Source organism: Falco biarmicus, chromosome 3, assembly GCF_023638135.1.
Source record: "Falco biarmicus isolate bFalBia1 chromosome 3, bFalBia1.pri, whole genome shotgun sequence".
Taxonomy (NCBI): domain Eukaryota; kingdom Metazoa; phylum Chordata; class Aves; order Falconiformes; family Falconidae; genus Falco; species Falco biarmicus.
Window position 1 is genome coordinate 49794136 of NC_079290.1, and position 27957 is coordinate 49822092.

Consider the following 27957-nt stretch of genomic DNA (forward strand, 5'->3'; position numbering starts at 1 on the left):
AGCTGAAGTCATATTGCTCCATAAGGAAAAGGAGTTTCTATTGCTGCTGAAGCACAAAGCCATTCAGAGCTATGTTTAAAAAGCTTACTGTAGGCTCCGTACTTTGGGGAAAAGTACCATAGCCCTTCCCTTCTCCCCTAGTCTTCTGCTTTTGTTTTTATGTACAAAGAAACTTCTTTTCAGGCCAAAACAAAACTTTTCCTATAAAAAGATATATGCAAAGCAAAAGCAACTGTAGAATTAAGATACCCATAGAAATTGCTTGCCTTGTTTAAAATTTTAATTGCAAAGCCTGACTAGCAAGAGAAAAGTTGTTCAGCAGCTCTTTCTCAATTTCTCAAAGTGCATTCTCTGTGAGATTTCAAACTATAAAACGTAAGAAAGTGAAACCCACCAGACTTGACAGACTTAATAATTTTAACAGAGAAGATGTACCAGGAAATAACAAAACAAAGAAAAAAGTACTTCTGTTTAAAGCTTTCAAAGTACAAATAAGATAAGATAGAATTGCTCATTTATCTGAGCATGGAAAGTAGAAGTACTATTGATCAAACAGATAAAAAAAAGATGCAGGGGGAGGATGCTGATATACACTGTTTAAACACATGCTTCCCTAACGTGTTAGACTTTGGCAGAGACCATGGAAATACTTTCATTTGATTTTCAGGTTAAAAAACTGGCAGCACATCTCTGTTCAAAAAGCAGCTTAATCCAAGGAGTTTACACTGCAAATATGATTAAAACTGTTTTTCTTCTTATAACTGCACTCTACCTATCTCATAAATAGAGGCTCTGAAACTAGAGCTTTGACAATTTGTTCTTAACGTTTCATAATCCCTGGAAGAGATGAACACATATACCTGCAGAATAGCAAATATAACGGTACCTGTAGAAGTTTGCATATAGAAAATAGGATTTCAGAAGTCCTTTTAAAGGATCTTGGTAAGTTTTTGATAAGATAATTTCACTGGTCATGTTAGTGTGCAATTATTACATACTTGAAAAGTTTTTGAAGTAGCTTTATAGGAACTGTACCTCTGTTTGTCCTTTAAAATGCATGTTTATCATTCTGCTTCCATCCTACTCCATGGGGATAAAACATTTTTCTCTATGTTTCAAGTGTCTTTCCATCTTAGAATAAGAACAAGAATCTGGCAAAACAAAGTGTTGTACTTGCAGCACAGCTGAAACAAGACCCATAAAGACTTCAAGGATTGGTGGCTCATCCCATACAGTAGCAGCATGCCAAAATTTTCCTGACTTGCATCACTGTGGTTCACAACTGCATTGTGGACATGTTCCTCCCACAGACATTAATCATCACCCATTACTCACTTACCTACCCGCAGCATATTACTCCTGGAAATTTATGATTGAACCCTCAGTAAATGGGGCTTGTAATTCCTTCCATAGTGCTTAGAACAGAATAATCTTCCTCTTTTGTATTGAACGGGAGCCCTCAGTGTTGTTTCTGCTTCTATCTACTGTCTAGAATGGAAGTGACTGTATTTGACAGGCAGCAAATGCTTGGGTAGGTCTGCCAAAGCCACAATTGCTGCCTTTGAATTAAGGTGCTTGGCAGCATAATCTGACACTTTAATCTGATCCTGAAAAATATCCACCAACAAAAGCCAAACTCCCATTACTAGCCATGGGAGAGCCAAACCCCCATGCTAGTGAACTAGTGTACCAACACTGAACACATGAAGTTTTCAGTTCATACTTCCATTCCTCATGTCTTTCACATGTAAACACTTTGCTAAACAAATGTGAATAGTGACTGATGAATGATGTAAGGACTTGCAAGCTGGCTTTGAACTACCCCAGGAACAGGCTGTCCAGAGAGGTGGTAGATGTCCCATCCCTGGAAACATTCAAGGCCAGGTCAGATGAGGCTTTAAGCAGCCTGATCTACTTGAAGATGTTCCTGCTCACTGCAGGGGGTTGGACTTGATAACCTCTAAAGGGTCCCTTCCAACCCAAACTGTTCTATGATTCTGTGATTCAGGAAGGAAGGAGCTACAGCCTGGACCTGGCAACACAGGCTATAGCAGCAGTCCGAAAGGTCACCCAATAAACAGAACAAATTAATTCACACAACTCTCCCTGCTGCCAGTATGGGACTGCTACTGGTTCCTTGGCTACTGGCTTAAAAGTTAGCTAGAGGATATCTCTGTTTACTTCAGTTTAGAAGTAACATAAAACTGTGAAAGTAAATTGCTGAGTATGTGACAACAGCTAAGATTCTGTCTGGTGTTACCCATCAGATTCCAATTAATATATTTAACCTAACCAATTTTATTTGCTTCCCTACTTTCCTTTTGGTGCTCCCAAGCAGCATAAAAGTTACATTCAGGACGAAATCTAAACACAGAGATACTGCCATTTCCACACCATGCAAAAAGCTTAGATATTTCCCAAAATCTAATCAGTTTGACTAGAGTGATAATTCAGTTTGCATCTAACCATCTTGCTTCAGGCTTGTTCTGCCTGCCAAAGGAAATGGAAAGCCCCCTTTTAGCACAAGTAGATTACCTTGCATTTTTTAAGCGGGGGGGGGAAAGAAATTCTTGTTAGATGCCCAGTCATGTGATAAACAGCTATTTTCTTTCACTTCTATACCACATACCCTGCTCTAAGTGGCAATCCTGTTAACTCATTGAAAGATATGTCATTGTGAAAGCCTTGTACAGATTACATGAAATTGTTTTATTTGATAACATTTATTCCCACTAAGCATAAGCAATATACTTACTGGAGGTGCTATAAACTTATACAGGGAAGATCCCCTCAGTGCTAGAAACTTTGGTGTGTACATTCGATCCTGAAGGGAGTCTTGTTCCCGTTCTTCCGTCCAGCCCATGTAGACTATCTGACAGAAAAATCAATAGCGTTGACAAATTCCTCAGACACTTTCTTCAAATGAATTGCAAATATTTCATGCAAGTAAGCTGTCTGTCAAATTTTACATAGCTACAAACCTTGAAGCACTGACACAATACAGGTATTGGCAGTTCACTTACAATCATGTACGTGAATAAAGGATGTCTGTTATGACATGCCAAAACCATCAGAACAAATATTTATTGTACTAGCAAAACCAAAAAAGTTAAACCACATACTCAACGGATGTTTAAGGTCTATTATCTCATTAAGAGCTCCCTGAAGTAATTCTACATATCTGCTGACAGATCATGTCGAAGAAATTTAATGCAAGTGAAGTATAAGGAACCACTACATAGGAATACAAAATCAAGTAATTGTTGTTACAGTGCAATGTAGTCTCCACATATAAGTTCACAATTATGCATTAAGCAGTATGATCTTACACATTTTATTTCCAAATAAATTCAACCTTTGTTTTTCCCCCTCTGAAAATCCCTGTATAGGAGTTTTGGACCTTTTTGCTCAGGAATAGCAAAATAACAGTTTTCAGACACTATTTTGAACAGACTTCATCTACAGCTAAGAAGTAACCAGAATGCTGTCGACTCTTACCACTACTTGCAGATCTTCTGGTATAGATGTATGAACTAGAACTTATTCAAACTCATTTTAGGATCTAATTCCCTACCTGTCCATCTATTAAGTTTGAGTAATTTAATATCAAATCTTTAAAGACTAACAGTATGAGTCACCACTATGCCAGCTTCTGGAGAACATCTGAACAGGGAGTAGACACATCATGCAACTTTTGATTTATAACCATGCCATTAGTAATACAATACAATTTTCAGTGTGCTCTGGTACACTACTTCTATGGAAAATAGATCAACCCATATTTCATGAAGTGCTGCTAATGGAATACATCTATTTTTAAATCTCTTAGTGAAACTGATTGCTACATTAACTAGGCATTCTCTGTCTTAAATGTCAATAATGAACATGTAAGAAAAACAGTTTAGGAAAAATAACTACAATCATATTAATAGTCAGTGAATTAGTAAGTTTACCAATGGTATAAATGTACCTAAAATTAATGTTTATACTGCATGCTTTCTCCTTTGAGACTTTGCATGTTACATACTTTTAAAAAAACAATTTACACAAGTTTATTTCATTACTGTCAGGAAGAGGATTTTCATCAACAGTTCTTGGAATATACATTAAAATAAATGGAGGGGGCCTGTTGGGTTTTTTCTTTTTTTCACCCCCCCCCCCTTTTTTTTTCTTTTTCCCTGTTGGATAGTGTAACACAGTGAAAATTAATGGCTTTTTCAAATCCCCATGTATGAAATCTACAGTACTACTCTCTATCACAGTTTATTAGATATTTTATGGTCTATAAACGCTGCCAAGGAGAAGGTCCAATCCTCTACCGCTTACAGTGAAACCTTAACATTTCATTCTTTTGCCAATAGCAAACACAGTAATATAGTCTCACGGCTAATGAATAACGTGTTTTAAGTGCTTGCTGCTTTGGCAATTAAACAAGTTTATAAAACTCAGAAGCTGTACCACAATACTCAGGAATCAAGCAGAGTGTTCAATGCCATATTGTCATACAATAATTAAAAAACTGAAATCTCATTCATTCCTGAATGAAGAAATAGCCAGAAAATAAAACAATCATCAGGGATAGTAAGGGAAGTTTCAAATTATTTAAATTTAATATGTATTCAGATTTCCCTCATTTCTGCTGTTTCATATGTTATTTAATGCAGGATAAGTATGGATCCCCATCCCTCCAACTTGGTAGGAACAAGTAGAGCTCAGTGACTGTAGAGGAATTATAGAGGAATGAAGCTGGGTTAAATAACATTGATAATATACAGCTCTGGGCTGGCTTCAGGGGCGGTGGGCTGGCTGATGTGGATAATGTGCAGCTGTGGCTGGTTCCTGCTAAGTAGTTAAATAGCTCTAAGGGGTATGAAGAACTAAGGAAGAGAGGCCTAGAAGAAGCAGAGGGAAGAGAGAGAGAGAGAGAGAGAGAGAGAGAGAGAGAGAGAGAGAGAGAGAGAGAGAGAGAGAGAGAGAGAGTGAGTGAGTGTGAGAGTGTATTGGATACACAGCAGAGGCCAGAAGCAGGGTGGACTGGCCTGAAGAGGCTGAAGAAACAGCACTAACAGTAGATGAAATGTTGAAACCTTGTGGGGCTTGGGGACTGTGCTGGGGCAAGGTGTGGGAGCTACTTATTGAAGTTACTCTGGTATGTGAGGGTAAAAGCCTTGTTGCAGCCTACTAGTTTGCTAGTGTTGCTCCAAGTGACCAAGAGGCTACACAGAAGAGTAAAATTAGTGGGGGGGGAAAAAAAGTATGCTACTAAGTGAAGAAGTTTTGTATGTTTTCTCTATAACCAAGAAAATGAATGATCTCTAATTTTTAGGAATTGAGACATTAATGCTTTTAAATTAACTATGCTGAATTGATTTGTTTCATTAAAATGGGACACATAGTAAGATATCATGTTGCCTATGATAATGTGTCACTCCAGCACTGTATGTAATCTGTCTTCAGTTACTGTTTTCTTTTTTTTATGTCTCTCATTTCTGCTTCTACTCTTCATTGGAATAACAGGATGCAGTCACTTATGCTGTGCAGATGTATTGATACTTCACATTTGATTGCCTTAATACTAACATAGCTATGAAATTTAAGGCAATTTTTCTTTAGATAATTCTCCCTTGCCTCTGTAGATCATGAGGAAAAATTTGATTTTTAAACCTGCTGTACTAAGGCATTATTAACAAAAAGGCATTTCACCTTCAGACTAAATGACTATTAAACATACAGAACAACTGTTAAGCAAAGGTTGTATAATTATAATTAGGAACACTTAAGTTATTTGAGTGCATGTGCATATGTGTGTGGATTAAAACAGCATGGGCTAGATTCTGGGAAACGACAAAACTGAACAAATATTTTATAACTATTTTACTGGTATGTTCTTAAAGTGGTCTGTTTATTTAAACACACTGAACAAGTAAAGTTAGATAAAACACTGCAAATTTTACATAGTGAAGCTGAGAAATCTTTTTAATTATGAGATAAAATAGGGGTCATGTTCTTGAGACATTTATGTTACTGGTAAATATTTTGACCTAAAAAACTTTAATTGCGAACAACTTCAAGAAATTATTTATTTGGAAAGGGATCTTAACTTTCCAAATTAATAGTTCACATGTATATATGTATTGAAACAGTGGATGAATATGAAATTTGACTTGTGAGTTTTGGAACATATCTTAATGCTGTACATGTGGACTTGGCCCAAAATATGGAATTTCAAGAGATTTTATCTGTAAAGAAATGTTTACAACCACAGACACATGATGAATGGAAATAAAAATGAATGAAAAATAGACTTTGCATAGCATGTGCCTTTACAGGGACTCAAAAAAGTTTCTAAGGTTTAAAAACTAACATGTTTTTTAAAATTTTAAACTGCTGACCAGTATCAACAAAAGTGGTGGTGGTAGGAAAAACATTTTATTTGTGATAACAATCCACTTCAAAGATAATTTTTGCAGCCCTGGATTCTAATTTAACTGAAGCAGCCTGTTCTTAAAAATTAAATGGTGACAAAAAATACTTAACTTAGTGGCTGCTAGTTCAGTAACAAAAATTCAATAACTTATTATAGTTTATGATTTAAATCACATACAGTTCAAGAAAAACCTGTATCTAAATGAAACAGGATACTTTCTTCAATCAAAAATCCATAATGTCCCAATTTAGTATGTACTTACATCACATAGACATCCTAATCAAGCAAGATAAATTGCCATATTTCATATCAGTACAATGTATTGCTAAAATGACTTAAATATCCTTGATTTTCAGAGACACTTGTCCAGGTGTTTTACACAAATTTTATTATATTTTAGGAAGAACAGTAAGAAAAAATACAAGAAACTTTCCCCAAATTGAAATGTAAAATGTATGTGATATTTAATGAGTGAGGTGATTCAAAGATCAAAATAGATGCACTCACAGCTGTTTATCTTGGAAATCTCATATTCATGCTCATAGTATGTGAAACAGTGCCATAGGGCAACAGAATAAATATGGAGTCAGAAGACAAATTAATAAGACAACACAGGGGGAAAAAGATGATGGATGAGGAGCTCAGATTACCTTGGTTTTAATATTTTTTTCTTTGTATGGTAGTCTCAGAATTCATTATTGGCAAATGTTAGCAACGAAACAATAAAACCACACTAGAATTGGCAAAAAGTGTGATTGAAATGCAAAAACAGTCCTGCATTTAATAGATTTAGGGGTTTTATGCTGATATTTAAGATATTTTTCTTCAAAGTCCACAGAAGAATTAACCATACACAATTTTGAATCAATGCTAGAAAAATTTTGCTTTATTGTAAATACAGTCAAAATGTCTCCTATCCTATTTCCAGATTTGTGAAAAGCCAGGTAATCTTTCCATAAATACTTCTAATTTTTAATCCCTGTGAATTATTTTCTATCTTCTTCTTAAAGTCCACTGAAACAAGGCAGTCTGCATATGAAAAATAAGCACAGAGAAAGAGAAGACAAATGGTAATGAACGTTATTTTACTTATGTTCCAGATTAGGTTTAAAATAATTTAAATACTCATTTGCTTCATTATGTCTTGTGACAAATAAACACCAATAATGGTTAGTATTTCCTAGAAAATTATGCCATGAAATTATTAATAGCAAAGAAGCAGCTTTGGCAGATATCCCCAGATATCCCCTGAACTTTAAAATTTAGAAAGCAAGTATTTTTGGTTTGAATTGTGGATGGACATGGTCCTGGGCAACCTGCTCTAGGAGATCTTGCTTGAACAAGGGTGTTGGACAAGATGACCTCCAGAGGTTCCTTATGACCTCAACCATTCTTTGATTCTGTGAAATAGAAGAAGTTATGTATGTATAAAACCAGAAAATGATTGCAAAATAGTTTTGCCTTCAGTTTTCCACTATGTCTCCTTTCTATACTATATGCTTTAGAGCTATCGCTGACAAAGATCACCCTCACACTTTTGAGCCACCTACGTACTAATAGATTATTAAATCTCTGTTTCATTTATTATTGGTGATTAAAAAAATATTATGTGATATTATAAGAATACATATTTATTGTATCTCATATAGCTTAATTTTCTTCTGGATAAAACTCATGTGATCTTCTTACCAGACTGAGGCTGAGTATGTTATCCATTTGTTTTTGTCCTGTTCTGTTTTTTAAATGATTGATTAAAAATTAAGGAAATGTTTAAGAACCCTAAATATTTAGGGTTCCTAAACAGAACCTGCCCATTGAGGTCTACCCAATCTTGCTAGAAATCAGAACTAAATTGACTGCTTCATACCTTCACTCCCTTCACAGGTATGAAAATTGATAGCTACAGGACAGCTTTCTATCTGTACTTTGCTTTTCCAGGTTTCTCACAATCTTCTTGTTATAACCTACTAATCCAGAGCAACATTTTGTCTCATCCACTCAGTTTTTCATCCATTGTTTTATATGTTAACAGCTACAGTTTATTTCAAAGCACTCGTTTTACTTATTTAAGACTTCTAAGTATCTCTTCATTCACATAAACTCTTCTAATGACAAATTAAATTTGAACATTAATTGAGCAACTGTGTACCTTTGTCAAAATGTCAACATTACAAGTTGTGAGGTTTTGCCTCCTTTAAATATTCAAGTCAATGAACAATTACATGCCTTTAAAATTAATTAAAATTTGAATTTTTTCATGTTAATAGATGTGATTAACATTTAAAATGTACAGCATTCCTGGGTTAAGACTTTTTCCAAGAAAGACCTTACGCAGCTGTTTTTACAAAGATCGATTTGGATGCAAACTACAGCATTAGTTATCGATCCACGTTAATTTGGGGGATGATGTGTGTGAAATTACTAGAAGGAGTCAGCACAAAAATAGCTTACGCTAGTCCTGGCTTGCAGGGAGGTTGACTGGGTAATTTTTTAAAAAATAATTAAATTATCATCCACTAGAGCAGCTAACCAGCATGTGGTAAACCTCCCTGAATTGCACAAGGGATGCATGCATTCTACATGGGATTGAGTTAAGTACTTTCCTGGTTAATAGGTATGGGAGGTAGATGATGAGAAAATAAATCTTGTGTTATCTAAAGTGATCTGCCTTCCTCACTTCAGTGAGCCTCCTTACTTCTTGTACAGATTTCTCTTGCTAACCTGCCACACAACTCACCGTCAGAGCAATTTAGCACATCCCTGAGCAGTTTCATTTGGCTGTCAGGTTTATCACTGAGGAGACTCAGTCCCCCTGCCATCACAGGCATTTTACAGCCGACCTGAGAAGCTTCAGACATTCCCTGACACTCTCAATAGAGGAGCTCTCAGCAAACTCTTTGATAATGAGCAAGTCTCACACACATCCCAGCTAAAAAAAAATATTATATATCACACTGGGATCATTGCCCCTCCTTTTGCTGTTGTGTAACTGCAACCAGTAAGGATTCTGGTGTTTGTTTTTTTTTTTTTTAACTGGGAAAAACATCTTTGATTTAAGGTCATATTTGAATTTCTGCCTCTCCATTTTTCACATACTGAATTTACAAGCACGCACGAGGAGAGCTGTAAATTTTAATCTAGGATAAAATTTGTGGGTTTTTTTTAGGGTTTAAACAGGTAACAGCAAAATCAAGTTCAGCACTCAGGTGGCAAGAAAGAAAACATCACTATTCCAAAGCCTAGTAGCTTCACTGTGTTTAGGCTTTGTCTTTTGATTAATAACTATTTTTTTCCTCTTCTAAATGTACGCAGTATAAATGTAATATATATTTTTCACACTCTAAAATATAAATAGGTCAAAAAAAAATACTTCAGATAATCAGGCTGGAGGACCCTCCTTTCTGATGAACAATGTGTCACATTCATCTTTGTCACCTCAGGTTAGCCTACTGAAACATGCTGGATAAAGAGGAAGATCAGAATACTGCACATCACAAGACAGTGTCTATCAGACTTCTGATGGTGCCACTGAGCAAACTCAAACGTTTATCCTTCTCGGGTACCCAGGTGAGTGAGTCACTTACATAAACATTTATTATCATTCTTAACTCCCCCCAGGAGTAATTTTCAATTAGATTTCAATGACTGATTCCAGATAGTGTTTTGATTTCCATTTTCTGTTTCTTTGGAAAGGACCAGTAAGCAGAACGTGAACAGGACTAGTGCAGTTTAGGCTGGCTGTCCCTGGGAGATCATACTGCTCGCGTCGCTGCTTTGCTCACATCCTGAAAGCCTGCCAAATTTCTGCTTACTGAGCTACGTCCGAAGGAAAAGGTAACAATAAAACTGGAGGAACCCCAAAACGGCTGAGTGTACAGGAAATACAGATGGTGGGTAATAGGTTAGACTTGTTTGAAATTGGTTTTAGTAATACATGTTTTGATTTTGCATAACATTAAAATTACATTTCTATAGAATTAGATTTTACACTTCAAAGTTTTCACAAAACCAGAACAAAACTGCAGATACTCAGTGTATACTTAAAGCTGTCTTTTTAGTCTCTGATGTTGCTGCTTGCACAGCAAAATACACAGATTTGACAGAAATCCCTTTTTTGGTAATAATGAGTTCACAAGGTCTGACTTGGAAACATTTATATACTTTTGTGAGATTGAAGTTTGAGATACTTACAAAATCAGCAGTGCAGATATATATGTAAGTATTCAAGAGCCTGTTTAGACTTAAAATATTATATTTAAGTACTTTACCCTCTGATGAAACCAACATCAAGATTCTATGGAATAATGCTAGTCATAGTTACTGGGTGACAACTATTAGGCAGCCAAATTTTTATGTTTCCATTCTTAGTCATTTAAACGGCTTAACATAATACTTACAAACTGATGAAAATAGCTATTAATGTTTGGAAAACTTCTTTTGCTATTTACACCAAGAAACAACAGTTTTCTGTCCTATCCAATTATCAAAAGAAAAATACTTCTGAAAGGTGTTCTTAAGCTTTCTCAGGGCTCTTAGAGAACACAATTACTACTTATCTACTCCCAGAATAATACATATTAAATAAAATCTGAAAAAAAAGTGCATAAATTTAGACTAGAATTACATTGCCTATTAGCCGTTCATTTTTTTTTTTTAAGCAGCCAATGCATGTAACTGAAAAAGGAAAAAGCGATCACAAGGTGAATTTTTATTTTCAAAACTGCAAACAGTTTTCTCCATAAATCCACTGGGTTTCAGCTTTCATGATCTATGTTCAGTTAATTATTTTGAATTAAGAGAGTATGAATGAGGAAGTAGGAGTAATGACATGGGTTTTATTTCCTTCCTTACCATCACCACAATTTTGCTGTGAGAAAGAAGCTGTAGGAACAGTCAATTAGTAGCTAACTAACCTTTTTAATATGAAAAAAATTGATATAGGTTCAAAGAAAGTCGCTTATTTCTAAGAACTCACAGCATCAAAGGAAGGACTGTACTATTACAACAAGCTAAATGACCATCTGAACCCAAGCTTCACATTCACAGAAATGCACATAATGAAGCAATTCAGTGCCAGTTCAAAAATAAGAGCATATATATTCCTTCAAAGATTAACGACTATTGCAATCAGAAACATCATGGCAAGTGATACACAACATTGTTGGGTATATTGCCATCAGCATTTCTTTACAACTAATAATGGGGAAATTATATCTCTTTTAAGCAAAGTTAATGAATTTTCTTATTAAATTTTCTGGACATCAGTATCTCCAGCAACTGTCAATCAGTGCATAGTGGCAAAGTTCACTAAAAGAAGGGAAATAATGAAGTCTTATCTACTGATAGATTATTCAGAAATAGCTGAAGACCACACAGATCTACAGAAAATGAAAACCTACAGATAAGAAGTTTTCATGCATCTTCACAGTGTCTTTGCTGGCTCAACATTACTGGCGACAGTTACCAACATGGAAAAAAAACCAACAGGTAGTATAAGAATGTAATGTTCAAATCAGTGAAGAATGTACCCAAAGGAAATTTTATCATTCATTAGCTATATGAAATAATCTTTTGTCTAATGAATTAATAGTTTTGGACACCATGAAGCAATAGGTCTAATTAAGCTTAATTTGTAAAGAGAAAATGAAAAAATATTCTTTTGATCTATAAAAAATCAGCAATGCAGTAAAACTTCAGTTTATATTTCAATTCCATTCATATCATAGAATAAGAAGTTGTAAACTAATCCATAAATTTGACATATATGGACAACATTATGAATCCTTCTTTATCAAAAATATCAGGCAACTTTTCTCCTCTAATCTTGCTTTAAATCAAAGTGTATTTCAAAGAGATATATAAAGAAATTACCATAAGTGGAAGGAAAAGAACAGAGATTTATGAAAGCAAATTTTCACAGTCACATTGGTCCTGAGCAACTTGATTTACACTGACCATTCTCTGAGCAGGATTTTGACCAGGTGACCTATAACAACTCATTCACTCTAAATAATTCTGCGATTCTGTGAGTCTTTGATCTCAAAGCAATCATATCTGTCTTGCAATCTGTTTTAAAATAGTCCTGACTTACTGTTCTTAGCTAACCAGCTTCAGCATTATTTTTATTATAGTGCCATATTATTCTTCGGTGGCGCATGCAGTACTACACACCAAATGTAGTACCCATTTCGTAATCCCTTTCTAGCTGTTCAGGTTTTTATAAACTCACCCATTTTAGATCTACTGTAATTTTCAGTGGGGCAGTGTATCAAATTTCTGACTGCACGCTTTCATCCCTAATATACACCCTGGAAAGGAATTCTTAGTACAGGCTGCTTGCAGGTAAGGCACCTCTGAGACTAAGTCAGAAGGACTCCTCTTTTGCTTGTAAGCAGCTATGGAAAAATGGAAGATGAATCCTACCATCCCTCCTGTTGTTAATGGGGGGATGGGAGGGAAATAGCTATGATTTGTGAAGGACCCTGTTATTCTAAGGAGATTGAGGACGAAGGGAAAGAAGAGGGGAGAAGTCAGATGAGAAGAGAACAGAGAGTTGCTAAATATGTTGAAATCACTTTAAATTCAATTGATTTTCTAAACAGAGTGGAAAAACTGGCACATAAAGACCTAAAGTAATGATGTGTAACTTCTACTCTTGCACATTCTTAAAGTAAATAAAAATCTTCCTAAATTAATTAATAAGAAAGAAGGAGAAATCGGGTTACTTTGGAACCACTTTAAATATCAATTTTCAAACAGTGATGTCCAGATACAACTGGCTTGAGACAGAGAACCAGAGTCAGTCCCATTCTGAAGACAGCAAGGTAGAGGAAAACTACTGCTAAAATACCTCCTCCAGAAGCTAAGAAAAACCTTAGGGAATGATTAGATCAAGAACATGATAATTCAGTAGATTCTACATAATATTGTTTTCATGCTTCTCTTCATAACTTATTTTGTAACAAGCTTATTTTTTCGCTTTGTTAGAATAAAGACTGTTTTAATTCACCTGGTGTTTAGATGAAACCTAGGCTATCCTGAAGGATCTTTTGCTGGCCATACGCCAATAACCTCCAGCAGTGAGTTAGCAGTAGAGTTCATAACATTTATTGAACTCATGTTGCACTTAATTATTTTTCAACAGTGGGGTGATGCTTGTCAATAGTTGACTTACCTCTGACATCTCAGAATTTCCATGGATTTTGTAGTTTCATTGGAAAAACTCAGGAGTACTGGGTAACAATTGCTTTGCAATATCAAAGCTTTTTTCCACTCAGGCAATTTATTTTTCTTAATGCAAAGTGTCTCACCATCATGAAAAACTGAGGGATAAAACCCATAAAGGATGTAACTGCCCCAAAATTAAGATTGGGTCCTGAATGAAGCTCGAACTTCAGTGTTAGCCATTGAGGCTCTGTATCCACAGAGCTCTACAGAAGTACAGGCAGGTTCCTATACCCACAGGGAATACAAAATAATGAATCTGCTGTGGGTGCCACTTGTGTGGCTGAAAGAGCGATCCTGATGGAATACTTCAAGGCCCTGTGAAGAGCAAAAAGTGACCTACAGGAACTTTATTAAACATGGATGCAAACTCATAATTAATATGTAGCCAGAAGTCTCTCCTCTCACAGACAGAAGCTATCCTTCAAGACCTTTCTGCATATTCTCAGAGGTCTGGATCCTACTTACATACTCTCCAGCTGCCTGGGGTTGGTTTTGAACGACAGCCTACTTCAGCAGGCGGGGAAGGAAAGGCTGCCAAATTATCACCTACTGCCATTAGGGTAGGTTTGTGGGAGCAATAGGCTGGGGGGATGTCTATTGCTTCTATTATACAAGTACTGTAAACAGTAGCCTGTTAAAGAAATAATGGGAAGCAGCATGACTTCTGGCTGTATATTTAAAGAAAGCAGCTAAGACCTACCTACTGTTGCGTCTTGATCCTGCTGGACTTTGGGGGTACTTTGAGCATGCCAGTTGGATCGAGTGGCTCTGGACACTCAACACTTACACACCACCAGAGCCATCAGATAGAGACCTGTTTTAGAGAAGCCTGATGTCTATATAGACCTTGGTTGGAAGTTCCTGGCCACAGCATTGCCTGTCTCCTGCTCCAGGCCCTTTCGTCTCTCCAGACCTATACCATTTTCCAGAACCATTCTTCCTAAGTAAAGGTAGAAATTTTTTGGTTCTAAATCCAGCACCATTGAGAGATATTCCGACAAGGAAAATGTTTATTATTAAATAAATGAATAAATATATTTTTCTGTTGCCTGCTCTTCAGAATAGTTTATCTATTTGCCACTCTTAAATTTCTATTTGCTGTGTCATAAAATAGAATGGAGTTAATAAGTTTTGTTTCCCATAATATTAAGATGAAAGCAGAAGTTCTCTAAAGTGCTAAACATATAACTGATACTGCTCACTAAACTATGTGTCCTTACCAGGAAATATAACTGCTTAGAAGGACAAAAAAGTGTCCTCATATTATGAATTTCTAAGGGATGTTTCTGCCTTTGCAATTAACTACGTATTTTAAAATTCTCCATCAATTTTATTGTTGGTTTTCCTACAGATGTTTTCAGTGGTTAATACTTCTTGGGGTGTTTAACCTTCTTCATTTCTAGGTAACCTATAAATTGTCAGTTGCTTTGTATGCTTTTACACATCAACTGTTTTCTGAATTTCAGGTAGTAACTGTATCACTGGTACCACGGACTATTCTTGTGATGAAAGGGAAAAGATCAATGAATATCTATGGCCTACAGAATTCTGTTTAGCCACTGCTCTTAGAAATCCAAGAGACTAATAGTTTTCCTTTCACAATGGAAATTATATTTGTATATCATACATATCAGTATGATATGAAGCACCGATCATTTGCATAGATGTAAAATAAGTGAATGAGAAAAAATGAAGTGCTTATTCATTCACCTCTCCTCTTGAAGTAAACTGTAATTAAAAATACTTTCTTTAAGCCTTTTGAATCCTATGTGCTTATTCAATAGAATATCTATGGTGAAAGTATATGCTTCATTGATTCCAATTAATTTATTTAGATGATACAATTCCCCAAGGGATAATGTGTGTATAGGCTTACTGAACACCTTCATTCCAATCTACTAAAATTAATGTTATTCTTGGGAACTTTTGCATTCAGTTGATGAAATAAAAGAGACAATAAAATAAAGCATTGCAATGTTTTTATTTCTAGCCTCAGCCTCCAATGAAAATTCCAAAATGGCCAGGCAGAACAAATTTGTATCTGGTAAGCTATGGATATTAACAATTCCTGATTTAAGGTGACATTAGAGGGTGGGGTGGGGTGGGGAGAAGTATTCCCCCATGCTTAATCTTTCTAAGTATAACTTTTTAAAAAAAGATGACTTATGTCTTTTGTGGATATGGTGACTCCATTTCTCTCCTTTTCTTATTTCCCCTCTTTGTCACCACTTCTCAGGAACTTGTCAGAGAGCAGAAAGGCACAGGACATATGCATCATTCAAGGCATCTATTTCTAAACAAGGATGCTGAAATTCACTTCTTGTCCTCCTGCTCTGTTGGCCTGTTTAGGTAGTAGCTAAAAATCCTGTCCTACAATAGAACACACGAAAAGGATGCAAGCGTTTATTCTATCAGAATAAAGAACGGCCCTTTCTTGGTTTAACATTTGTTACTTATGTTTCCACTTTGAGACATCATAAACACCCAACTTCCCCTAAAAAGCTGTCTTTTAAATTGCAGGTATCCCTTTCACTGTCCTATTTATGTTACATATGCCATTTCTTGGGTAAGTGGCAAAATATCAGATCCAAGCAAGTTTAGAGACTTAAAGTAGGATTTAATTATGTCATGCATATAAATAGAATACAGGGATAAAAAGATACAAAAAAAGCAATCCTTTCAACTGCTGTTTCAACTGAGTGGTTTCTCACTGTCTGACCTCATCATAGATATAGAATTATGCTTCTGGGAAGAACATCAAGTATTTGTCCACATTAAAGCTTTATGACAAATCATGAAGCAATGATTCCTCTGCTCAAATCTGCTGGGGGATGACTGATTTGAAAGAACTCTGGATGCATATAGGCAGGGTCAGGTTTATTCAAAAAATGCGAAGATTGTATTGTTGCAAAAAGTAGCAGCTGAGTGGAAAGCCCTTATGGCAGCCTGGCAATTACAGCACTCACAGTGTGTCAAACCTGCATCTTTCATCTCCTAACCTAACCTAGCTTAAACTAATCAAGCTAGAAGATGAAGAATACAGCTCCTGTTGACACTATGCAGAAAGATATGCAAGCCCAGTGGGATCAGGAAGAGACTGATTTCACACCTGAGATGAGCATGAAGCAACGTGAAAGGTCTGGTAAGAAAATGTTAATGTGGAAAGCAGTAGATCAAGCTAGTCCCTGACCAGTTGAAGATTTAAGCCACAACTGTTAGCCAAAAATAGGCTTAAACATATTACTTCATAAAGAATGTTTATCTATCTATTTAGAGCAGGAACTTCCATTAATTTCTTAGAAAGAGTCTTTGTGGAAGTATTCAGAGCTTTGAACCTGTCATGAATGAAGCTTTGACTCAAACCCATAAGCCACAAAGAGAGAAGGGCTAGCAGATTTGTCCCAGTGAGCTGCCCAAGGAAGCGCTACACTCTGGCTGTTTTGGATCTTATCCTGATGGTTCTCCATTCTTCAGGAATCAACTGGGTAACAGCTAAGCATCACATCACCTACCCACAGATTCCTAAATCCTCTCTGTAATCTACCCTTGAGATGTCACTAAAATATGTACAAAATCTAGTAACACTTCTTCCAGAACTAGAAAATAAGTAACATTTGTTTATCTATCAGTTTAGTATTCCACTTAATAATATCTAGTTCTGGAACATTTCTGTCTATTTCACTCAATTTTAAATGTCAGCAATAACGCAAGGTATTTACAGTCCTCTCATTCATCTGCCCTATTTAAATCTTTAGTGAAGAACAGAGTACATTGATCCATGCATTGACTAAAATTTGAAAACAGACCTAACGTGTATGATCATTAAATTTGGCCACACAAAATTTACCCTTATGGAAAGCTATTTTCAGGGAGTGACACTAATATTGCAGAGAAAAAAACAGCTAACTAATACTAGTTACACTAATGAGTTAGTATTAGGAAAAAGACACAACAAATCAATCAAGAAGATAAATAAGAAAAATATGTAAATGAGGATGAAATCTGAACTTGAGACAAAACTGAATTTGCTGGACACGCAGAAATTATTTGAAATACAGCTTGATACTTATAGTTTGAGACTTACATAAGAACTTGATCTAATCACTTTCTATCATCTAAATTTCCAGCAGGTGTCCAAATTACTTCCATCCTTTCATGAGCTATAGCGTATGCAGCCCTAGGATATAAGCATTGCTATCCAATAATTGCATCAAGTGACTCACAAGATGCATGTTATCTAGCTCATCAGGTAGTCCACTATCTTCAGGAAGCAGTTTGACCTTGCTCTCAAAGATCAACATGGTTTCCTCAGCCGAAAATCTCTAATAATCTATGGTGTGTATTGCTCTTCTAAAGCTTTTTTTATGTCCTAAAGTTCAAAAGCTACTCTGAACTACAATGTAAAAGGAAAAAACCTATTTTATTGGCCACAGGAAGTATAGTTTTTATAACACAGAGTGCCTCAGAAGCATCTACAACAATTAAAGAAAGTGCTCAGTAAAAAGTATTTCATGTCATCCAAACAAACATATTTATATATATATAGATATATATTCCTTTTATTTTACAGAAAACTCAATAAAGTATTAATAAGAAAAATAAACCTTTCAAGGGTCTATGTTATGGAGTAATAATCTAACGCCGACTGCCATAGCTGACAATACAATGCGGGGAGTTAGCACAGCATAATTTACACCCTATTGTGCACTTCTGCTTAATTTAACAGCAAGAACTCAGCTCCCCCTGTGTGTTGCTATAAACATTTACCAATAGAAACGTCATTCTAGAGATTTGCTTTCAAAATAAACCTGATCAAATCCTCACTGTGACAACAGATGGTGATAGAGCAGATGTACCACAGGACCTGAAAGTTCAATAACCGTCAGTCAAGAGCTGCAGAATGACTACTCTGAGGAACTACAGTAATGGCATACTGGAAAATAATTAATTCAACAGTCATGCGAAATCAGGAAGAAAAAAAAAATATAAAAAAGAAAACAAAATACACCAAAGGACAGGGACAAATACACTGTCCTGAATGTATTTTAGAGTAATAACTTGATTTATTTTGAGGATGTGTCACCGTTCAGTAGCACACACTGTTTTGTCGTTCCACTTAAACAAATAATACAATAGCAATGTAATCTTGGAGGTTGTTATTCTGCAATTAAAAAAAATAAAATGGTGTGTGTTGTGTTTCATACAGATATTTTTCACTTAGACAGATGCTCTCCTATCAGTCCGGCTGAGCCATGCAATTTACCTTTTTAAGTGTAACAAAAATTGAACACATCTGCAGGAAAAGGCACTGGCTTGAGTGACAGGCAAGTCATCCACCATGACATTTGCATATAAATCTTTATATAGTGTTTATAAGTTAGGTTTTATTAAATAAATACAATGAGCTGATTTTTTAGAAGTTGTCTAATGAGATTGTTCTAACTGTGCAACTTTAATCAAGCAGAACAGCAGCCTATTAAACCAGAGTATCAGGTGATGTTACATAGCTGATCTGGTACAGCTAACATGTAGTTGTTTTTATTACATTATATAAAAAGCAATAGAAAACGGGCATATCCATGTATATTTGTGAACATTATCACAAATGTAAATATGCCTGCAAAACATCGGGATTCATGATGACTGAATGCTGTGGAACCTCACATGCACAATTATAACCCAGTTTCTTGCCCGAGTGTGGCATCAGCTCATTATCCCATGACGCTGTTTCAAAATTCAGTTAAATACAGTTGTAGAGATGGAAACTCTGTGTCTCACTCTCATCTAACTTGCATTACAAGCTCTTTAAGATTGAACAAGACATCTACCAATTATTTTCCCATAAATGCAGGAAAATTCTAGAGGAAAAGATTATTCTTAAAAATGAAAATTAAAATTATTTAACAAGAATATCTTATCTTCTGTAGATAAAAGACATATCTTTCACAAATGCTCATGCTGCCTATGGATAGAAGAGAAACAGCATTCAACTTCAAGGATTATAGCATTCTTCCCCAATATCCTTTTTTTGTGAATTCAGCATTGATGAAATGTGGAGGGTTATAGCCTTGGAATTCATCTTAATAGAGATGAGACATACAGCACAGGAAAAGGAAGTTTTAAATATAGTGCTCTGCCAATATATTGTAATATCTGTTTCATGTGAGACCTTGAGACTTGACTTCTGTCTGTGTAGTAGAGAAGTAAGAGGCTATTTATTACATTTTCACATACATGTGAACACAGCCATAATAAAATAATATGGAAACTCTGCTCCCCACGTTTGCCAGGTACTGAATCTAACTTGTACAGCTAGCTTGTTGCGTAAAATAATATAGGTTAAAAGTGCAAACAGAAAGTAAGTACTTTCCAAATAGCATTTTATAAACATCATAGTTACTTGTTCATGTAGGCACAGGAGGAGGTGAACTGAAGGCCAGATTAAGATTTAGATCTAAACCATCTAAACCTTGAATTCTACTGTGTACCTAAATCAGATGTAACCAATTCATCCTCCTGGCATGGCAATCAGTAAATGTGAAATCCCAAAACCCAAACAGCAAAGGAGGGTTATAATGTGCAGTAAAACCTCCAGTAGCTGGAGGCAATATACAATACAATATAATACAATAAAAAAAAAAAATTGGTTTCCCACCTTGAGAAGGATCAGAGGATTCTGTAAGAAAGACTATCTAATGCTGTGTTCCCTCGATGTTATCAAATTGACACACATCTACAAGAAGGGCAGGAAGGAGAATCCAGGGAACTACACACCTTTCAGTCTGACCTTAGTGCTGGGGAAGGTTACAGAGTAGATCATCCTGAGCGCCATCACATGCACATACAGGACAACCAGGAGATCAGGCCCAGCCACTATGGGGTTATGAAAGGCAGGTCCTGCCTGATGAACCTGATCTCCTTCTAGGACAAGATGACCTGCCTAGTGGATGAGAGAAAGGCTGTGGATGTTGTCTGCCTGGACTTTAGCAAAGCCTTTGACACCATCTCCCACAGCATTCTCCCAGAAGAACTGGCTGCTCATGGCTTGGTTTGCTGTACTTTACGCTGGGTAAAGAGCTGGCCAGCCAAGCCCAAAGAGTAGTGGAGAATGGAGGGAAGTCCAGTTGGCAGCCAGTCACAAGTCGTGCTCCCCAGGGCTCAGTACTGGGGCCAGTTCTGTTTAATATCTTCATTGACAGTCTGGAAGAGGGGATTGAGTGCCCCCTCAGTAGGTTTGCAAATGACACCAAGTTGTGGGGGAGCGTTGATCTGCTTGAAGGCAGGAAGGCTCTACAGAGGGATCTGGAGAGGCTGGACCGATGGGCGGGTGTCAGTTGTATGAGGTTCAATAAGGGTAAATACCAGGTCCCTCAACCCCATGCCGTGCTACAGGCTGGGGGCAGAGCGGCTGGGAAGCTGCCTGGCAGAAAAGAGCCTGGGGGTGTTGCTCAACAGCCAGCTGAACATGAGTCAGCAGTGAGCCCAGGTGGCCAAGGACGCCAACAGCGTTCTGGCTTGTATCCAAAACAGTGTGGCCAGCAGGACTGGGGCAGTGACCGTCCCCCTGCACTGGGCACTGGTGAGGCCTCACCTCGAAGACTTGATGATCTCAAAGGTCCTTTCCAACCTCAATGATTCTACAATTCTACATCAACTTTCAGCTGAGATCAGCAGATTCATAAACTCATGGTGGCTAATGTAAAAACTGGAATTGAAAAGAAATGGACAGTGCTTGTCCTCAGTACAACAACCCAGTTTATTGAGGTAGGGTGTATTCTCCTGTCATTTGGAAAGGCTTAGCAGAGAAGTCAGTGCCACCTTTCAGAACTCACCTGCCTAATGATGGCTCTCACAGGAGCCGGTATTTACTGTAATCAGTGCAACCGCCAACAGCAGCAATAAGTTTCAAGAAAAGGAAACACACCTGTGTTTCCTCTCCCATCTTGGCTGATCAAATAGAGAAGCCTTGGGCTGAAATGTTGAAATATTCTATTCTTTGTGCCTCTTTGCTATGAGGTCTTTAGCGTTTTTCCTCTGAAATTATGGAATTTTTTTCTATGACATAATATTATTTTATATGCATATTTAAAACACACATTAAGCTTTCAGTACCAAATTGTTTTAATCTTTTTTTCTCAACTACTTGCTGATATTCTCCTGGATTGTACTATACATAGCCCGTGCATCATCTTTGCACTTTTATTTTCCAATAGATATATCTTAGTTTTCTAATAATTCTCCAGACAAACTTACTATTCACAATTACTGCCTTAAAGGAAAGCTACTGCATTATGTGCAGTCAACAAGTATCGTCTAATCACTTTTTCTGTTCTCTTTTCAACTTTTTGCAACATTGACACATTTGGATAACACTGTCAGTGTTACAATAGCTTCCGCATCTATTTAGGTTCATTTGTTACATCACTCTAATGCTACTGGATCTGTCTGTGCCAATATTTTCTTCTCCAAATCAAGAATATACCCATAAAGCAATTCTAACTGTATCGGTTCTTGATTCCAGTTTGACATCTATCTCCTGCCCCTTACCTTTAACAAGTAATTAACATCCACATATACATACAGTTACATACGTACTTATTTATTTTATTTTTATATATGCATATGCACAATATATATATAAAAAATTCTAAGTGAAAATAACCTTCTATTACCCCACTAGTACTCGCAAAAAACCCCATGGGTATTTGTTAAGTGTTATTATGATTTTTATTTTTTTTTAAGCATAATAGGTTGAAGACAGCAGTTGAAAGATTACCTTGCAGTGTCGCCCCTGTTGATGGACAATTCTATGGAAAATTTTGCTTAGATAGGCAATCAAAACCTTCACATGCATTTTTAATACTATTAATATGTAAGTGTGTGAAAGATATTAATCACCTTAGTAACTGTATATTTAGCACAAAAAGGATGTTTGAGAGAAAAGGTTAAATACTGAAATGTATTGTATTTTTCATGAATTATTTTGTTTCATTATAGGTGCTTGTGAACCATCAGTTTGTCTTATTACTGCTTTTTATTGAACAAGATGCACCGGGTGTACAGTAAGATATAGAGGCATTTCTATCCTAAACAGGTAACATGGTTGTAATTTGGTCTAGTCATTTTAGGCAAAATATATTGTAACAAAAAATCTAGAAATAAAATCCCAATCAGATTGGGTTCAGAGCTTAAGTTCATTATATGCTTGCAAAAGAAGTTAAAACTAGCTATTCAACCTCTTAGACAAAAATGTATTTTATTAAAATAAATGTCAAAATGACAAAAGCAATCAAAATAATTTAATATTCAGACACATAATGATGTGTTAATGTAAAAAGCAAAAAGGCCTGTTCCTTCCCTATATATCATGTCTGCTGCATATAAAAAGACAGAAATTAACCTTACATCTGTGTAGCCTTTTCTAACTCTTCTCAAAAATAGCTTATTTAACTTAAATTAGGTGATATTTTCTAGATCCTTCTACAATAAAAAAACGCAACCCTCTTTACATAAGGTAACGCCAAAACGGAGTCTTGTTTTTGACATCAGTGGTCCCTACAATTTCAAGAAATCCACAGATCAATAAACATTTTTCTTATCAAGTATTTAATGGGCACTGAGATCTTATCAGTCTCACTGCCCATCAAATTGGCCTCTCTCTTTTCAGTTTGATCTTTTGGCTGACTTTCTTGAAATGGTCCACGGTAATTCCTTTGGAATACAGTGATTGATGCTGATGAGAGAAGAATGCATTAATTACAGGCTGCCCCAACAGACAACATGATGAACAAACTATTCAAGCAGAGAAAGTTATTTTTACTTTCTGGTGGAATTCTAATGAAGAGGAAAAGGCCTTCCTACTGACCACACATGCCAGGAGTTCCATAATGTCACAGATCATTGCATTTTGCTGTAATTTTTTACAGCAATAAAAACAAAGAGGTAAGTTCCGAGTAAATCATAAGAGTGAAAATGGAGCTAGTTAACTGACTTTTGTATACTAGGCATTTTGTCCTTCCTTCTTTTGATACAGGAGCATTTCTTTGCCACTACCAGCAATTGATATCATAAAGTATTGATATTATAATAATTGATATTTTAGAAACTGTTCTGGAAATGCAAGTGTTATCTTTAATTGCTGAATGTGACAAATCATTTCTTTTCTGTGACTTCAGGAGGCAAGAATGAGATAAAAGTATCTCAATATCTGAGTAATTGTAGTGCAGATGACGAATCTTAAATCAAAAGCTAATAAAAATTACCTAATCATTGAAGTTTTAATTATTCCAACTTCCTTTATACATACTCCTGTATTTGTTCTTATCATCATCACAATTCATTCATTATGATTTTTGGACCTTCTCATGAAGAAAGCAGCAAACAAAATAGTAACGTCCCCCTCCCTTGTGAGTTACACTCAGTACAATTCCACAATAATAATCTCCATATTATTAAAGTTGGACCAGAGGCAGGGAACCAAGAAATAATGCTGACTACTGAAAATGTGGTGTAAGAGAGATGAAAGCACTGTTATTCCTCAAATCTGTCCTCCTGAAGGCAAGTTTACAGCTCAGTCCTGTATGTATTTCTCTCCTCCTACATGGAAGTAATTTGTTCCTTCTGATGAATCAGATTTGTGTTTCCCTTTATTACAATTTTCTTAAAAAGAAATCCCCATTATGAAATAGTTGTGGTACACAACACATGCATACTTAATTCACTGGTTTAATTTACTAGACATGTATTCTGTGATAAGCAGCCCACCACAAAACGGTCACATTTTCCACTGTTGTGCTATATCACAGAACAATTTAATATTACTTTAGCATAGGAACAGGCTATGTTCCAACAGAATCTTTGATCACTTTAACAAACACTGAGCTTTACCCTGAACGTTGGGGTTTTTTTCATGTTTTGTTTACGTAGTTTTCTAAAATGTATGCTGATACTTTTGAGATTCCGTTCTTACTATAAACTCTAGCGACCAGAGCCTCAGAGTTCCAGCCTTTAACTTTGAGCTGCCTGTAGGTTTGCTTTTTCAAGCAACAACAAACAATAATTGTGAAAAGAATAGATTTTTTAAGATACACAGCTCTTATCTATTTGCCCCATGGATCCAATCACCTGGCACACAGCTGCAAAGAAGAGCAGCAATTGTGCACATGGATGCATTTTGCAACAATCATGTTTATTCAAGGAATATTACTCCCTTTTTTCAAGGCATTACAATTTCTTCCAGTAATATGAGACTGTCAACGGATGAACTTGGAGACAGTCAGATGATTCAATTTGTTTCACATTCTGCTACCAGCCTGCTCCATAACCTTGTGCAAATATTAGTTTTTTATGTCTTCATTTGGACAATAGAATTAATACATTTTTAGAATGTTAGAACATTGATGGATACTGGCTAATTTTGTAAAGCATAAAAATCCCATTCCTGCTTTTATAGTAAAGCGGGTAAGATGCAATATGAAGAAAACTAGACACACACACACACACACACACACATTAAACAGGTTAATTTGAAAAGATTAAGTATGGTATTATTTTGACCAAACACTCCAGTTCCCTTTGACTTTAGAAAAAAAATACCTATTTTGAGGCATCAAGGTACTCTTTACAGAAAATCTACTGAGAGTTCTTGAACTAGAATAATGCATAGCTACCACACAATTTAATAAAGTTGAAAAGAGTTGAAAATGAAACAAGGCCAAATTTTCTTTTTCTTACCTGCTGGTTTACGGGGAAATTCCTGTTGATTTTTTTTATCTATAAAAATGAATAAAGAAATACATTAATATTTAGCAATTAGAAGAAAAAATCCCAGAACACTGGATTTTAGAGACATATATCAGACACTCCCTTCCAAATTATGCATGCAAAAAAACCCCAAATAACAAAAAAATAAGTCTCCTGCAGTACCGGGACTGAAAATTTGATAAGCTCATGTGAATAATGGGACATTTCTGTGGTCACTGTATGGTTTGTTTTGTTATTCAGAGTACAGGAAAGGAGGATACATGCAAAATTATTTCTGAATTCTGCACTACTATGTCTTTTTTTTTTTCTTTTTCCCTTGGTTAGCAGCTATAACATAGAGTATTTAACTATATAAGTAGTTCTGAACAGCTTCCTGCCATCCACGAAAATGACCAAGCTTTAAGCAAAATCCTTTCCTTAAAGAATGATGGAAAATTGGGCTGGAATACCCTTTGAAACAACCTTTACCCTTTTACCTATGTGAAAAATCAAGTGTGCATAATCAATTTTAGTAATTGTTCAAACAATTTTTTCTTAAACACATTCAACATCTGCAGTAAAAAAAGTAAAGAGAAAACCAGTCCAAGACCTGATTCATGAGGAGTTTGTATTTAGCCATGCAGATCACTGACATCATCTAAATAAACATGGCCAGCTTTCTGACACAAAGTGTCCAATACAAGGATAAGTAAGTGTGGAACACGCCCGTTACTGCCATTGGTAACACTAATTATGTTCTTTTTTGTTTTAAGCTTTCCAGCAAACCTAGTGAATTTACTATGTGCATTCATGGCAGATACTTAATACCTACAACTTATTTTTTGCTCTCTTATGTTAACTTTTCACAATTGTTTTTGTAGCTATGGGTAAGTGAGTAAAACACATCTTTAAATTAAAAACAGTGTCAACTAGGAATCAATTGTATAGCCCGGAAAGCCCTGAAACCACAGTGTAACATGTACACTGCTTCAGCCACAGGTATGATATTTTTTCAGAAGAAAAGAAGAATCATCACTGAATTTCTTCCAGTGTTTACAATATCATATTTAAACAACTATATGCAGAGATGTGAGTGGCACAGTGCTTTGTAGACTTTAAAAACAGCCTGTTTTCTGCAGTGGTAATTTCTTTGTGTTCTTCATGCAAATATTGAGCAAGTCTGTAAGTCTGTCACTGACGTCCCACAGTTTTGTTGTCAAAGGGTAATTCTTACTGTCGTGAAAATGCTGGCAAGCAATTCTAGTTGGTTTCCAAGTGTGCACTGAATCGAAAGTGTGAGGAAAAACATTTCCACTCTCCTTTCTTGCACGTACACCAGCTTCAAGGGTTGGTATTGAGACCAGCGCTGTTTAACATTTTTGTCAGCGACACGGACAGTGGGACTGAGTGCACCCTCAGCACGTTTGCCAATGACACCAAGCCGAGTGGTGCGGTCAACATGCTGGAGGGAAGGGAATGCCATCCAGAAGGACTTGGCCAGGCTTGAGAGGTGGGCCCATGTGAACCTCATGGAGTTCAACAAGGCCAAGTGCAAGGTCCTGCATGTGGGTTGGGGCAATCCCAAGTACAAATACAGGCTGGGTAGAGAAGGGATTGAATAATGAAATAACATTGTGAAGAGAAAGAGATTTTACTATTCTAAGCAAAATACTGAAAATATTTTTTTAGTGGTGATTTACATTTTATATAATTATATAATAAATATTTTGGTAGTATTTTTACTTCTTATATAGAGATCAAAAATTTTAACATAAATAAGGCACGTTAGGAGCCTTGTGTACATTTAAATATTCCTGGGAAATGTAAGTGCACCATCCAAACATCATTTTCTCATTCAAAAATTTCCAGCTCATTTTTTAAAGTATGATCTAAGCACCTACATTGCATAGTTTTTTTAATTGTTATTACTTTGATGAATTAAACCAGGGGTCCTCAAACTACGGCCTGTGGGCCGGATACGGCCCCCCAGGGTCCTCAATCCGGCCCCCGGTATTTTCAGACTCCCCCGCCCCCCCCGCCGGGGGTTGGGGGGGAAACCAAGCAGCCGCAGGTGACTGCCTGCCACTTCATCTGCACCCCGGCCCCCTGGTTAAAAAGTTTGAGGACCCCTGAATTAAACCAATCTTGTTTATCTTTCAGGTTATATGGTAATAATTTATTGAAATGCATTATTTTTAATTATGTTATAGTTTGCAAACTACACTATAGGTGTTCAGTTCTATCTGGAACTAAAAATTGTTAAGTGCGATTAGTTTTACGTACACCTTCAATGTTTATCATTCACATGCATGAACATTGGAGGTGACATAAAAAACAAAAAAAAGTTCTACAATTAGCCTGCAGAAGTCACTGATATTTAAGATCATGAGATACAGTGTCTTGAGAGTATGGAAAGCAAATCTTTAGCCAACATTATTCTTCCCAGCACGTTACAAAATACATTGAGTAAAATTTAATCTATGGGTGATCCAGATTCATCAATCCTTAAGAATGAAAATCTAAATGTAAACACTTTTCACAAATGAAAAGAGAAAAAAACA

At 36.1% G+C, this 27957-nt stretch overlaps 1 protein-coding gene across 5 annotated transcripts in view; it reads right to left on the reverse strand.

The window, feature by feature from the left end:
* Window positions 1-27957, reverse strand: part of SNTG1 (syntrophin gamma 1) — a 358591-nt gene that overhangs the window by 53587 nt on the left and 277047 nt on the right. For all 5 annotated transcript variants that reach the window (XM_056333066.1, XM_056333065.1, XM_056333069.1 and 2 more), the window contains 2 exons: window positions 25388-25426; window positions 2756-2872 (listed from right to left, as the gene is read on the reverse strand). In XM_056333066.1, the coding sequence (XP_056189041.1) occupies window positions 2756-2872; window positions 25388-25426 (156 nt within the window). The remainder of the gene's footprint in view (window positions 1-2755; window positions 2873-25387; window positions 25427-27957) is intronic.